We start from the raw sequence: 12,774 nt of genomic DNA on the forward strand, positions 1-12,774 counted from the left end.
GCTATATAGGTTCTACCTTACTCATTAATTATATTAATTTTGAGACAGTTGGTAATTAATCTTGTGTCTATCTGATAGGCTGTGATGCAACCTAGCTACACAGGGGCCTGTCTATTGGCCTTTACCATACGCAGGTATGACTGATCATAAGAAATAGGTTATCAATATACGTATATATGTATAACAATTCCCTATTTGAGAAGCTACTTTGGCTGGTTTACCAAAGCTTAAAACACATCATAGTAAACCATTATGCATGTATCGCCCAATTTTGTATTACGGTACCACATTTATCATGATAAGAAAAGGCAAAATAACAATATTTTTCTAAATTTCTAAAGATATGTAGGCCTACATTACTGTCAGAGACCCATGCCTGGAATTGAACTGTACACCATTTGATGGATAAACTTTGACAGAGTAGGGAATCCTAACATAATAGAAATATACACAAAAAGAAGCTTCTTGAATATCACTTCAAATTACACAAAATACAGGGGTAATAACAACCCTATAAACAAATATTTAACCGTGCAATAATGTCAAAATACCGCGCTTTTACATTACAAAGGCTCTTGTGTGAGGTCGAACACTATTGGTGCATCAAATGACTTCGCAGCCTATCAGACGAAGGCTTGTTATCATGCAGAAGCCAACGCAATAGTGCTCAATAGTGCTATTTTCTCGACGGACAACATCTGAGTTTGGTAAGTAACGCTAAAATATTTTCCACACGTCGTAATCATATAATTGCGTCGACACGACACACCGCGTAAAACATAGCCCTGCATGGAGGTTTTCGACGGGGGGAGACAACTAACGTCAACTTTTAGTTGTTCGCCGCCATTATACCACCGAAGAAGCGCCTAACCGCCCTCCTTCACCGCCGCTTCTTCTTCTTCTACTTAAAAAGTAAACATCGTCGGGGCGAAGGGACGGCTCGCTTGTCGTCGCTAGCTACACGTTGTGTGGAAGTGGTCCCAATCACAACCGTTTTAACGTACATTAACAGACACGTTGTGTAGACGGGGTCAGCTACCAAGCAAGCTATCGACGCGTTAGCCACCACCTTGCTCGATACGACGGCGGCCTGCTCCCGACTCGTTAACTCCAGACCGGCGGCCAAGTGTCCCCCGACCGATTAGCTGTTAGCATTAGCGTGCCGTTGACGTGCGGGATGTGTTGCGTTGTATGGGACCCCGGTGAACACAAGGTGTTTGCGAAACAACACGTCGTTTTATATGTTTATGCTTTATAGGTGCCGGTTGTATCTATTTTCAGTGGTCACACACAAATGCCACACACACACACACACACACACACACACACACACACACACACACAGCCCTGTTAGCAGGTGGCTAACGCTAGCCGAACGCCGCCCCAGATGCACGGCGTGAGGCAGCATAGCACTGATTTGTGATGTTGATCTCTGCATCATGTGAATGTCACAATCCTTCCAGTGTTCTACTGAGCACGGTTCATTTAACGTTTTAAGGTACAATTTAAGGTACATTTGATTTGTCCCCCAAACAGTTCGGTTTGCTAATACAAACTTCAGCTTAATTAGTTTAGTAAGTATGGTCCAATCTGTCACCATAAAAGGCTGTTTATTGAACCACTGGCCGAACACAACAACCCAGGACGTTATCAACGCAGTTATCACTGCGTTCTCTCATGGATAACCCTATCTTTCGCAGCCATACATATTAACCATGATGTATACATACAGGGGCCTACTTGGACAAAGCAGTGTGATCTTACTGGTTAGGATTTGTAGCAATGTATATAATCCGGTTATATTACAGGTGTGTTTGGCTCTTTGCTCATTGCTGGAAACGGCAACATAAGTTTGGCTGTTTATCCAATGAGCCTAATTACAGCAGCTATCAACATTATGCTGGAGCTCGTCCCGTAAAATGGCAGCAAGACGAACGAACTTGGCTGGGTCTCATACTTTGCAGACACACCTGCATGGTCAAAATAACAATTAGCCCAGTTCTGACCCATGGTGAGTCATTTTGGCAACCGGCAAAGTACAGCACTTTGTGTCCAAGCTTTGCTCTCAATTATGCATGTAGATGCACGTTCTCATCAGGAGAGGGCAATATTCACAACTATACATTATTCAAATGGTATTTGCTATAAGCACCGCAAAAACACGAAGCACATTAATTTAAATTATTTTTTCCATCATTTTTTTTATCTCCTGGTGATGTACAGGACTATAAAACCAAGTAAAGAGGGGTATGTGATGTGACTGCAGCTCACGTCGCCACAGACTAAAAGGTATAATCTTCTGGCCTATTTGCCCTTGACTAAATCACCACCCGCTATTGGCACCTTTTTAACATTCTATTTTTACCACACCATCTATAGCGCACTCATTCACATATAATTCCCAATGGGTGTAATGTATAAGATACTAGATACTATTGATTTAAAGGATTCAATTTATTTGTTTCCTGATTGTCCCCTTATTGTCTCCTTGCAGCCATGGACAGCGCTACGTCTGTGTACATGTGCTTCCCATGTTACCAGGAGTTTGAGACATTGGAAGAGGTGCTTAAGCACCAGCTCACCTGCAATGCAGAGGCCACAGAGCCAGCCCCCGATGTGTCTGGCATCGCCTCCATTGCTGTCCAACAAACTCAGGTAACAGGCCGCGACGGCTTGCGAAAGTCCTCGGCTCATTTTAATACTTTCACTTTCATTTGTGTCACATATTGGACCCGAGTGTCACAGGGCTGACATACAGACTATTGGCACTATCAAGGCCAGTATCACTAGGTTTCCGACGGAGTTGTAAGTCCTGTTGCATTGGTGAGTAAAATCTGCAAAGGCTTTCGGTTCTTTGTTGGATCAGAAATGGACAAAGTGGTATCATGGCTTTCCTAGTTAAAAGAAGAAAAAGCCAATCCTAATCATTAGAAAGAGTGTAGACATTTATTGTCATGTTTTATTTTTTAAAATTACAAATGTACCAATATTTTTTTAATGAATTAATGTCAATCTATTTTTGAGGATATAATAAATTTACATTAGTAGTTCAATTGGATTTTGTTCTGGTTTGGTGGTGTTAGTATTAATGCCCACCTTGTAGTGTGTTTCCTGTCAACAACACTGTCAACTGTATAATTGGCTCATTCATTATTCATTCCCTCACTCTCCACCTCAAGCTGGTGTGTGGTGAGCGTTCTGGCACCGATTGGCTGCCGTGCATCACCCAGTGGGTGCTACACATTGGTGGTGGTTAGTGAGGTCCCCCCTTCACTGTAAAGCGTCTTTGAGTGTCTAGAAAAGCGCTATATAGATTAAATCTAAATGATTATTATTAATGAACACAAAAATGTGATTTTTGGGTTCCCAATGTACGTTGAAGCGTACATGTATTATGCATTTGTATTCTTTCAAAACGTTGTGACCAGTTCACTTTGGGAAGAAATGTCTTCATCTGCGACACATTTCTTCAGCACGTTGAGATGCAATAACCTCTCCTCCAAAGGCTTCTTCGCAGACGTGATTAAGTCTGAACCTCACATAATGGCTTAATATTATGACTCCATTTAGCTTGACACGCTAAGTTGAGGCATGACAGGTCGGGGGCTGCTAGAGTTCCGTCCTGTGACAGCTTCACCGAGCCCCGGAGGTTAAAAACAGTCATTGGCCCTACTGAGTGACATTTACCAGTGGGGGCATAGCTGTCGGATTCTGAACCCATACTCCCCGCCCGCACTGTCCTCAGCACCGGTCCATAAAGCCGGGTGACACTCGTGACAGGCAGATTGCATCGCGAGTTGCCAGCAGGAGGAGAATCTGGGCTGGGTGAATCAGTCAGTGCCACCACCTCCTGATTCTCCTGATGGATCGCTTATTGGCCTTCTCATGGATGAACTCGCTGTAGAAGCTCTCTATTAAAAACCCTCTAATAGCCCTATGGCCTCCTGGCCCTTGATTAAGCCATTAGCTGTCTCGCTACTGACATTACATAACAAACAACAACGTTATTTATTACCCAGATTGCCATTCTTTCTGTTCACATTTCTGGGACATTATTAAACAACGGCATCTGTCTATGTCTATGGGATGTAGAGAACTCATTAAAAATGTGCCTTTTCCATTTTTCCATTTTCTGGAATCAGTGTTTGGTCTGCAATTATAGTTAATGCATTTTGTATCCACCTAATTATTCTTCCTTATAACTGAAAATGTATGGAATATGCGATGCCCTACTATGTAAAGAGTGTTATAGAAATGATAACCTCTCCAAATCAGAATAAATATCCCGGTCCCAACATCAAGAGTGGCAGTTTATGGACGCCCTTTCAGGACCCCAGGGTGCAGGTTTGAATCAGTAATTTTTAAGTTTTAAGTTTAATTTAAATTAATCAGAAGTGCAACCTGTTATGCTAACAAACCTGCACCCTTTTCTCCTGAATACTTCCATATCTGAGTGACTCATCCCTAGTATCTATCTGCCTAAACGCTCTAATCAAATTGCTAAAAAAAAAATTGCACATATGGCAGATAGCTTTTATAGTTAATTCACTGTGAGCATCCACTAATACAATGATCAGAATATTTTCCTACGTATAAGTGGTGTTTAATTAGTTCAGGCAGATGGTAAATGCCCTTAACATTTTCAGTGGTGCTTGGTGGGTAGTGCTGGTTGTTTAGAGGCCACAGTGTTTATAACTACTACCCTTTCACACAAGCATTCTTACCCTGCACATTTGTGGAAGATTTCCGGCCCGGGATCTTGTGTGAGTAGTAATAAGGATGGATATATTCAGGCAAATCTGAACCGGCAATCTGCCTGCTCATGACTTTAGTAACATTTCCTGATCATTGCCTGTACGGCTGTGTTGTGAAAGAAAGCAGTACCATTGCCAGTAGAGGAACGTAATGGGTAATGTCTTCTGGCAAAAGACGCATTCATGTGGAGCAAGCAAACCAATCACAAGACTCAGCTGAGGATGTATTTAAATCTGCGACTGTTTAACGCGCCAATGCTTTTCGGCTGATCTGATAACATCAATAACCTCAATACAGCTTATTTTGTTTGCAAACTCCGTTCTCAAGAATAGCTGGAAATTTGACAGTTTCCAAAATATGGGATATCTTCTCAGTGAGTGTTATGGCATCCATAAGTGTTGCATTACGATGTGTGAAAGGGCGCTAGAAGAAAATCTTGTGCCCCCTGGCACCTTGTGTGAATAGTGAAAATCACGAGTGGGGCCTGAATGTCTATCCCAGTGACTTACCGGGAACTATGTGTGAAAAAGGGGCCTAGGAGAGGGTCAACTGGTCTTGGGTCAAGTGTGGTGTTAAGTGTGTTCTTCCAGCTGCTTATTCTATGGGAAGGACAAGAAGTGATGATTATGGCAGAAGGACTGGCATAACAGGTTTCTTTCCCTGTGACTACGATGCACCAAGGTACTATTTTCTGCCCAAAACCGATACGGGAAAGCTAATTTAGGCGCATATATATATATATATATATATATATATGCGCCTAAATTAGCTTTATTTATATGCCGAAACAACCACAATCCAACGTTGATATTATATATATATATATATATATATATATATATATATATATATATATATATATATATATATATATATATACACGATGCACCAAGGTACTATTTTCTAACTATTATATCAACGTTGGATTGTGGTTGTTTCGGCATATAAATCCAGCTTCATGGCAGGAAAACTCTAGGCCATCGTACAACCATCTGCTATTTTCAGCTGTGGCTGATAATTTGGTGCAGCCCTTCTAACTAATCATCTCCTTTACATTTATTTAGCCAATGCTTTTTGTCCAAAGTAACTTCCAATAATCTCGTAGAATAAGGAAAGCATGGATCATGTTGACGCATACTGATTAGACAGGAGTGAGGAAGATTGCCATGGAAGACAATTATAACATCAAAGTTCTCAATTATGGATGGTTCTCACTCTGCATATAGGGTTTGAGGCAAAAAAGATATCGCTATCACTGAAAATTATAGATGGTTTGATCCTTTGGGTGTTTTTAGGACCTTTTGATCCCATAATGTGCTTCAAATGTATTTTTTTTTATCATTCGTGTCGGAAAATGGCATCCTCTTTGTTGCAAACATTTATTTTAGTTGCTTTCTATTTTCGTGTACATAATCCACCAGCATTTGGTGCAATATTAAGAGTTTTGTCTATCATTCGCTTAAAAAAAAAAAAAAAAAAAATCTCTCTGCCTGATGGTTTGGCCCCATAAATCTCCTGCAAGATTAAAGTGAACAAAGCCACTTAATTATTATGTGAGACGTCAAATTCCCCTGGATGCACTTTGGGAAGACACACATCTTTAACCTCGACCTTGAGTAGCCTTCTGTTTTTATCATCCAAATGGATGGTTGGCCGTCGGGAGTAGAGAGAGAGGGGGTGGGAGGGGACGGCGGCAATTGTGGAACCCCGCAGCCTTACCCTTTGACCCCTGATAGGCCTGTGATATTTATCGGTAAAGCTGGGGTCTTATCTAATGTGACTCAAATCAAACCTGGCCCCAAAGCGGACTGAGCTCATTGACCTTGCTGCCCCTCCAACACTGACTGCTCATCCCTCATCTGGCAGGGAAAACATGCCGCTCCGGGTTCAATTGACCCGAACCAATTACGACGCGCCTGTTTGATCAAGAGGGAAGTGTTACTAGGTGCCAAATATTTAGCATCCGCGAGCCTGAGCGGAATCACAAAGCGGATCATTGCAAGTAGTCCTCCCCATGTCCTTGTTTTGTCTTATCTCGTCTTATCTTTCGCTGCCTGTGCAGCAACAGGTTTTAGGGCATCTGTTGGCCCCTGAGACGACGCAACACATCGCTTCCAAAGAAGGAGAAGAAGAAGCTCCCGTGTGGGAGACCAAAGACGAGACGGAGCAGGACGCCTCGGGCGACGTCCCTTCCCCCCAGTCGAACCAGCCCAGAATACTGTACCAGTGTGGCGACTGCAACGAGCTGTTCAAAACCCTCGAGAGGTGGCAAGAGCACCGCAGGGACGAACTATGTCACCAGTCTGGCGTCGAAGCCCCACCCCAGACCGAGCCTGAACCAGAACCACAACCAGAACCAGAACCAGAGGGGGCCGCCGCCGCCGCTGCCGCCGCCGCCACGTCTGAGGAGGAGGAGGGGGAGGAGGAGGCGGCTGCGGAGGCACAAGGGGAAGCGGACGCCGAGGAGACGCCGACACAAGAGGCCGTCCTCGCCAACCAAGCCGCGGCCTCTTCGTCCCAAGACGACTCTCCCTCCCGGAGGAGAGGCGCCAACAAGAAGCCCAAGCCGGAGGCCGTGTTCCTCTGCGTGGACTGCGGCTCCAGCTTCGGCCTGGTGTCGGAGCTGGTGGCCCACCGCAAGAGCCAGCACGGCCTGGAGGAGGCCCTGCACCGCTGCTCCGTGTGCGGCGAGTGCTTCCTGAACACCACCCTCTTCCTCTACCACCGCAAGCAGCACCGGCAGAAGGGCGAGGAGAAGGGGGAGGTCCCGCTGAACGCCGCCGCGGTCCACGCGCCGTGCGGCGACGGCGGCGCTCAGGAGGAGCCGGCGCCGGAGGCGGCGTCCGTCGTCCCGGCGCCGTCCTCCTCTTCCTCGGCCCAGCCCGAGGCCTTCGTGTGCACCCTGTGCGGCGGCAACTTCCGGAACGGCGTCTGGCTGTCGGCCCACCGCAAGGAGGCGCACGGCCTGACGGACGCCCTCCACCTCTGCGCGGAGTGCGGCCAGGAGTTCATGAACACCACCCAGTTCCTGTACCACCGCCGGCAGCACCGCGTCCAGCAGGCCATGGTGCCCGAGGCGGGGGACGGCGCGGAGGAGGTGGTGGTGGTGGCGGAGGACGGCGGCCACTTCACCGTGGAGGGGGAGGAGGTGGAGATGGACGAGGGGGCGGAGAACCCGCAGGGTCAGAAGAGGCCTTACTCTCCTGCCAGCGCAACCGACCCGGAGTCCCCCAGGCCAAAGAGAGGCCGGCCCGCCATCAGAATCCTCAGCAAGAATTCTCCGCTCAAAGGTACGTAGAGGCCGACGTCCTCGCCCTGACGGGGGTGCGGCTGGGATAGTGATCAGCTGACTCTGATTGATTTCAATCAGCAATCTAGACCTAGTCCATATGACTTGTTGTTGTCTGAATGCACTATGGGATCTGATGAAGGCCTTTGTGAGTGTGCACCACCTTCTTTTTCTTACATCGGGCCAACTGCATTACCTTCAGACTAATCGGTCATTAAGCAAGTCACTTTTATCCAAAGTGTATTACAGGCAACGGCCATGTCATTAATTAGCAATTCGGTACACTTTATCGTCCCAAGGGGGACATTTGTGTCGGACTCTGGTCCATGCTGCCGTTACATCAGACAAGAACCCTCTTCGACAACGACAATACAGCCCCCCCCACCATAACAATAGAACATACAAAATACCACAGCGGCAACAGCACAACACGTATGAAAGATGACAATATACAAGATAAAGGGTAACTGATCGCACAGCCTTTCCTGGCATCGTATTGGAGGGTTTGGCAATCTCGATCAAGGTCGTCTACAGGTGGACTGCAGACATTTAGGCTCCAACCCAGAAGCTTCCGGCTGGATGTCCAATGTCCTAGCCCCTGGCCCACTCACACACTTCACAGAGGAGGCTTGTCATCTCGGATTAACACTGTCCCCCCCCCCCTCCTCCTCCTCCCACCTCCCCCAGCGATGAAGGGGGCGGGGACGGGGGCCATCAAGGCGGAGCCGCCGGACCCCGAGGCTGCCAACCAGCCGCCCCCTGCCAAGCTGCTGCAGGACTGGGCCCGCACCCCGCTGCCCCACGTGTGTCCCTACTGCGGGAAGACCTTCACTCGCCGCGTCTTCCTGCGCACGCACGTCTTCAGCACACGGCGGGAGAAGCTGTTCACATGCAAGGTAGGGCTCTGCTGCGGGCTTCCCCGAGGGGGGGGGGGGAAGGGACGGACGGAAACGCTGGGGTGAGTGGGCGAAGACTTTGGCTCCTTGTGAAACCCGGTCTGAATGGTTGATAATGAGAGGCGATAATCCCTGAAGAGTCTGGAGCCATTCAAGGCTATTACTTATTTGAGTAAGTAAGTGGTAAGTTGGTTCAGTTATTTAGCATTGAGGCTTTTAACCAAGGCATACTGTTGTGGTTTTAAACAATCTCTCGTGAATTTCTGTGAAATCCTAATGAAATACGTGTGTACCATCCCCGCGTTAGCGCTACATGATGTCAGGTCACCTTGCCCTACATTCAAGGATAGGAACAGTCTGTCTCCGGCCTCCGTTCTCCAGGATGTGATTTTCCTTTGATTTCCCTGACATGTGTGTGCTGCAAGTGACACGCAACTCTTGAGATGAGCCTTTGAAGTAGGTTGGGTATTACAGTCAAGGTGCAACACTGGAATTGCCGAAACCCCCACTCTCATTATATTCTAAAGGTTTTCTTTCATCCTCTCCGTCTGCGCTGATACTTCTTTTGGACCACAATGCATCCGTCTGCACGGGCCCATTGAACACCGTCATGGGCCATTCGTTCGGGGGCTTAGCCGTCTTGGGGCCCCATTACCGTAGATGGTCGAAAAAAAAGGGGTCATCTTAAAAAGGGGTCATCTTATTATGCATGCACAATTAACACCGGCCCTTAATCCCGATGACTGGTTGGTTGTGTGCAGGTGTGCTCCAAGTGCTTCACCAACTCCCAGAGCCTGCTGCGCCACAGCATGTGCCACACGGGCAACAAGCCCTACATCTGCGACGAGTGCGGCAAGAAGTTCTCCCAGGTCTGCACCCTGAAGCGGCACCAGGCCACGCACTCGGCCAACCAGCCGCGGCGGAAGCGCGGACGCAAGCCGGTACGACGCAAGCAGTACAGTAGGGACCTCGTGAATGTGGTTTGTGATTGGCTTCCACAAGGCAACGTTGTGTTGTTGTAAAGTGTTGTCGTGTTGTTTTTATTATCGCCCCCCCGCCGTTTAAAGTGATCTGTGTGACACGGGGTCTAGAAAAAACGTTGAATGACTAAACGTATCGCACGGGGATGTATCCTCCACAGGCCCATCAAATATAATCAAATGTCAACGTATATTAATAAAATCTCTCGGTCAGCTCATTTGCTCACTCTTTGAAAGACTCAGGATTATAGGGGGGGGGGGGGGTCTGAGGGGGGGGTGTGGGGGGTCCCCACTGGATGTTTTGTGTGGAAACTGTAGCCATTGCTGTAATGCAAAGTGTACAATAAGTGATCTCCTGCTGCAGAGCCTAGACTCCACCCATATTAAACAGGCTTAGAGGATGTGCTTTTCAGAGCCTTAATGCAGACTGTGTGTGTGTGTGCGTGTGTGTGTGCGCAGATCTGCGGCCTGGAGGACGACGGCACGGCCCACGTGTTCCCCTGTCCTCACTGCACGGCGCGCTTCAACACGGAGGACCAGCTGAAGCATCACATGTAACCCCACCCCCTTAATACACTCTCCCCTCCCTCCAGTCCCTCCAGGCCTATTCCACCCCCCCCCTCCCCCCTCCCCCCCCGCTGATGGATGTGAGGGACGGTTGAGGCGCTGTAAATTCAGGCCGCGATAACCCACCCGTTTGCTCCACCCCCTGCCCCCCCTCCACCCCCTGCACGCCCCCCCCCCCCCCCCCCCCTGTCTCCGTCGCGCGTCTCCCTCCCATAGCAGCTGAGGCGTGTCCAATAATTCTGCTACTGTTTACAGGTGTAAATAAACTCGAATTACTGCGGCGAGCCTCACCCAGGACAGGGTTTAGATAAAGCCCCCCCCCCCGCGCGGCTCCGCGGCCGCCGCCGCCGGCTCAGCCGCGCCGGCCCAGCCGCGCCGGCCCACTGAGCAAGGCCTTTAAGCCGCGTAGTAAACACGCGCCCGGCCATGTCTCTCGGCGCGGCCCGCCCATGATTGACTGACAGGCCGGCGGGCGGGCGGTGAATTAAGATGATGTTGATGATAAGTGCCCGGTAAGCCAGAGAGAGAGGTGTGTGTGTGTGTGTGTGTGTGTGTGTGTGTGTGTGTGTGTGTGTGTGTGTGTGTGTGTGTGTGTGTGTGTGTGTGTGTGTGTGTGTGTGTGTGTGTGTGTGTGTGTGTGTGTGTGTGTGTGTGTGTGTGTGTGAGGAGAGACTGTAGAAGGATGGGGGCGGTGAGAGTGGTTGAAGTGGTCGACCGGGGAGCCGGAGCGACGGCGTGCCGGCAGTGCTCTACCCTTGACCCCCCCCCCGCACAGCCACCCAGAGCAGTGGCGGTCGACGAGAGCCTTTATTGGGGGGGTGGGGGGTGCAGTAGCGGTGCGCGTGTGGCTGTGAGCCCTCATTACCCAGCACTTTGCTCCGCAGATGGGCCGACCTTGAAGGGACTTGAAGTCCCCCAGGCTCCTTCAGGGTCAGTCGGCGCCTACAATATTGACTTCCGTATCGTCGACGGAACGCGGCCCCCCCAACTGTAACTAGAGAGCCGGCTTGACATGCACCTCGATGCACCTCGTGCCCCCCCCCCGAGAAGACCCTCACAATCCACGTCGTTTAAAGAACTCCAGCGTAGGCGTTGCATTAGGTGGCAATATTCCATAAATAACTTATTGGATGTTAATGTATTCTCAATAATGCAGGTGTCCTCTCTCCGCCGGCTGGAGGTTGCGCCACACTGACGTGGTGTGCGTTGTGTCTGGGGTGCAAAGTGCAGTGCTGCGGCAGCGCGTGGCCCCCCCCCCCCCCCCCCACGGCTAGCCTGTAACGTTACGCAATGGACAAATATAGTCTCTTTCATGGCCGTCCTCTCTGACTCTCCGCCGGGCCACGGCCCCACGTTATTGCCCCGCTGGTAGCCCCCCCCCCCCGTGCTCCTCCATGTAACCTCTAGCAGGGCTCACTGCTTAGGTGCTGCTAATCCCTGCTGCTAATGTCACCCAGTCAGGAGGCTTACAGCTTAAATGTGGTCATTTCCCTCTTTATTCAAGATTATGTGCCGTTGAAGTGTGTTTGTGTGTGGGGAGCGGCGCGGTGGGGGGGGGGGGGGGGGGGGGGGGGGGGTTGGATTGTACGTACAGCGGTGTGATTAGTCAATCGCTCCATGCACAGGCGTGGTGATTAATATGCTCTCTGAGTGAATTTTCCCTCTCCTTGCCTTTATTCGCCTACAGGTAAATAAATTAAAGCGGCAAATAAAGTGCCAGCGTATTATTCCAACACGACCACTCCATATGGCTTATGATCGCCCACAACTGACAGCTGACAACTGTGTGTGTGTGTGTGTGTGTGTGTGTGTGTGTGTGTGTGTGTGTGTGTGTGTGTGTGTGTGTGTGTGTGTGTGTGTGTGTGTGTGTGTGTGTGTGTGTGTGTGTGTGTGTGTGTGTGTGTGTGTGTGTGTGCGTGTGCAGACTGCTCCACAGCAGCCACCCCTTCCCGTGCACGGTGTGTGGCGAGGCCTTCAAACGCAGGAGGGAGCTTGACCTGCACGCCCTCTCTCACCAAGGTCAGTGTTCAACCCCCCCCCCCCCCCCCGGGCCCTGAAGTCGGCTCGGGACACAATGCATTGGCAGGATTTTATTTTGAATGTAATGCAATCTGCTGAAAGGCCTATTTCCACCAGCGTTTCCACCGCTGTATTTTGTAACCGTTCTTCTCCTTCGTCTCTTTGCTCGTGTGCGTCCGTGCGTCCGTCCGTCCGTCCGTCCGGACTTCAGACCCAACAGCCCGAGCCCTAGCTCTCGTTCAAAGCCGTTAGATATGACATTGCCATC

The 12,774-nt window shown here is 49.4% G+C and overlaps 1 protein-coding gene across 1 annotated transcript in view; it reads left to right on the forward strand.

Moving 5' to 3' along the window:
• Positions 1-655: 655 nt before the first annotated feature.
• Positions 656-12,774, forward strand: part of LOC311350979 (uncharacterized protein) — a gene marked incomplete at its 3' end in the record, with an annotated part of 12,344 nt that continues 225 nt past the window's right edge. The window contains exons 1-8 of the mRNA XM_084471069.1: positions 656-707; positions 2,224-2,289; positions 2,495-2,655; positions 6,818-8,045; positions 8,732-8,940; positions 9,702-9,881; positions 10,380-10,474; positions 12,412-12,506. Coding sequence (XP_084327195.1) covers positions 2,497-2,655; positions 6,818-8,045; positions 8,732-8,940; positions 9,702-9,881; positions 10,380-10,474; positions 12,412-12,506 — 1,966 coding nt within the window. The 5' untranslated portion in view covers positions 656-707; positions 2,224-2,289; positions 2,495-2,496. The remainder of the gene's footprint in view (positions 708-2,223; positions 2,290-2,494; positions 2,656-6,817; positions 8,046-8,731; positions 8,941-9,701; positions 9,882-10,379; positions 10,475-12,411; positions 12,507-12,774) is intronic.

The sequence above is a fragment of the Micromesistius poutassou genome (genome assembly GCF_964030765.1).
Source record: "Micromesistius poutassou genome assembly, chromosome: 8".
In the NCBI taxonomy this organism is placed as follows: Eukaryota; Metazoa; Chordata; class Actinopteri; order Gadiformes; family Gadidae; genus Micromesistius; species Micromesistius poutassou.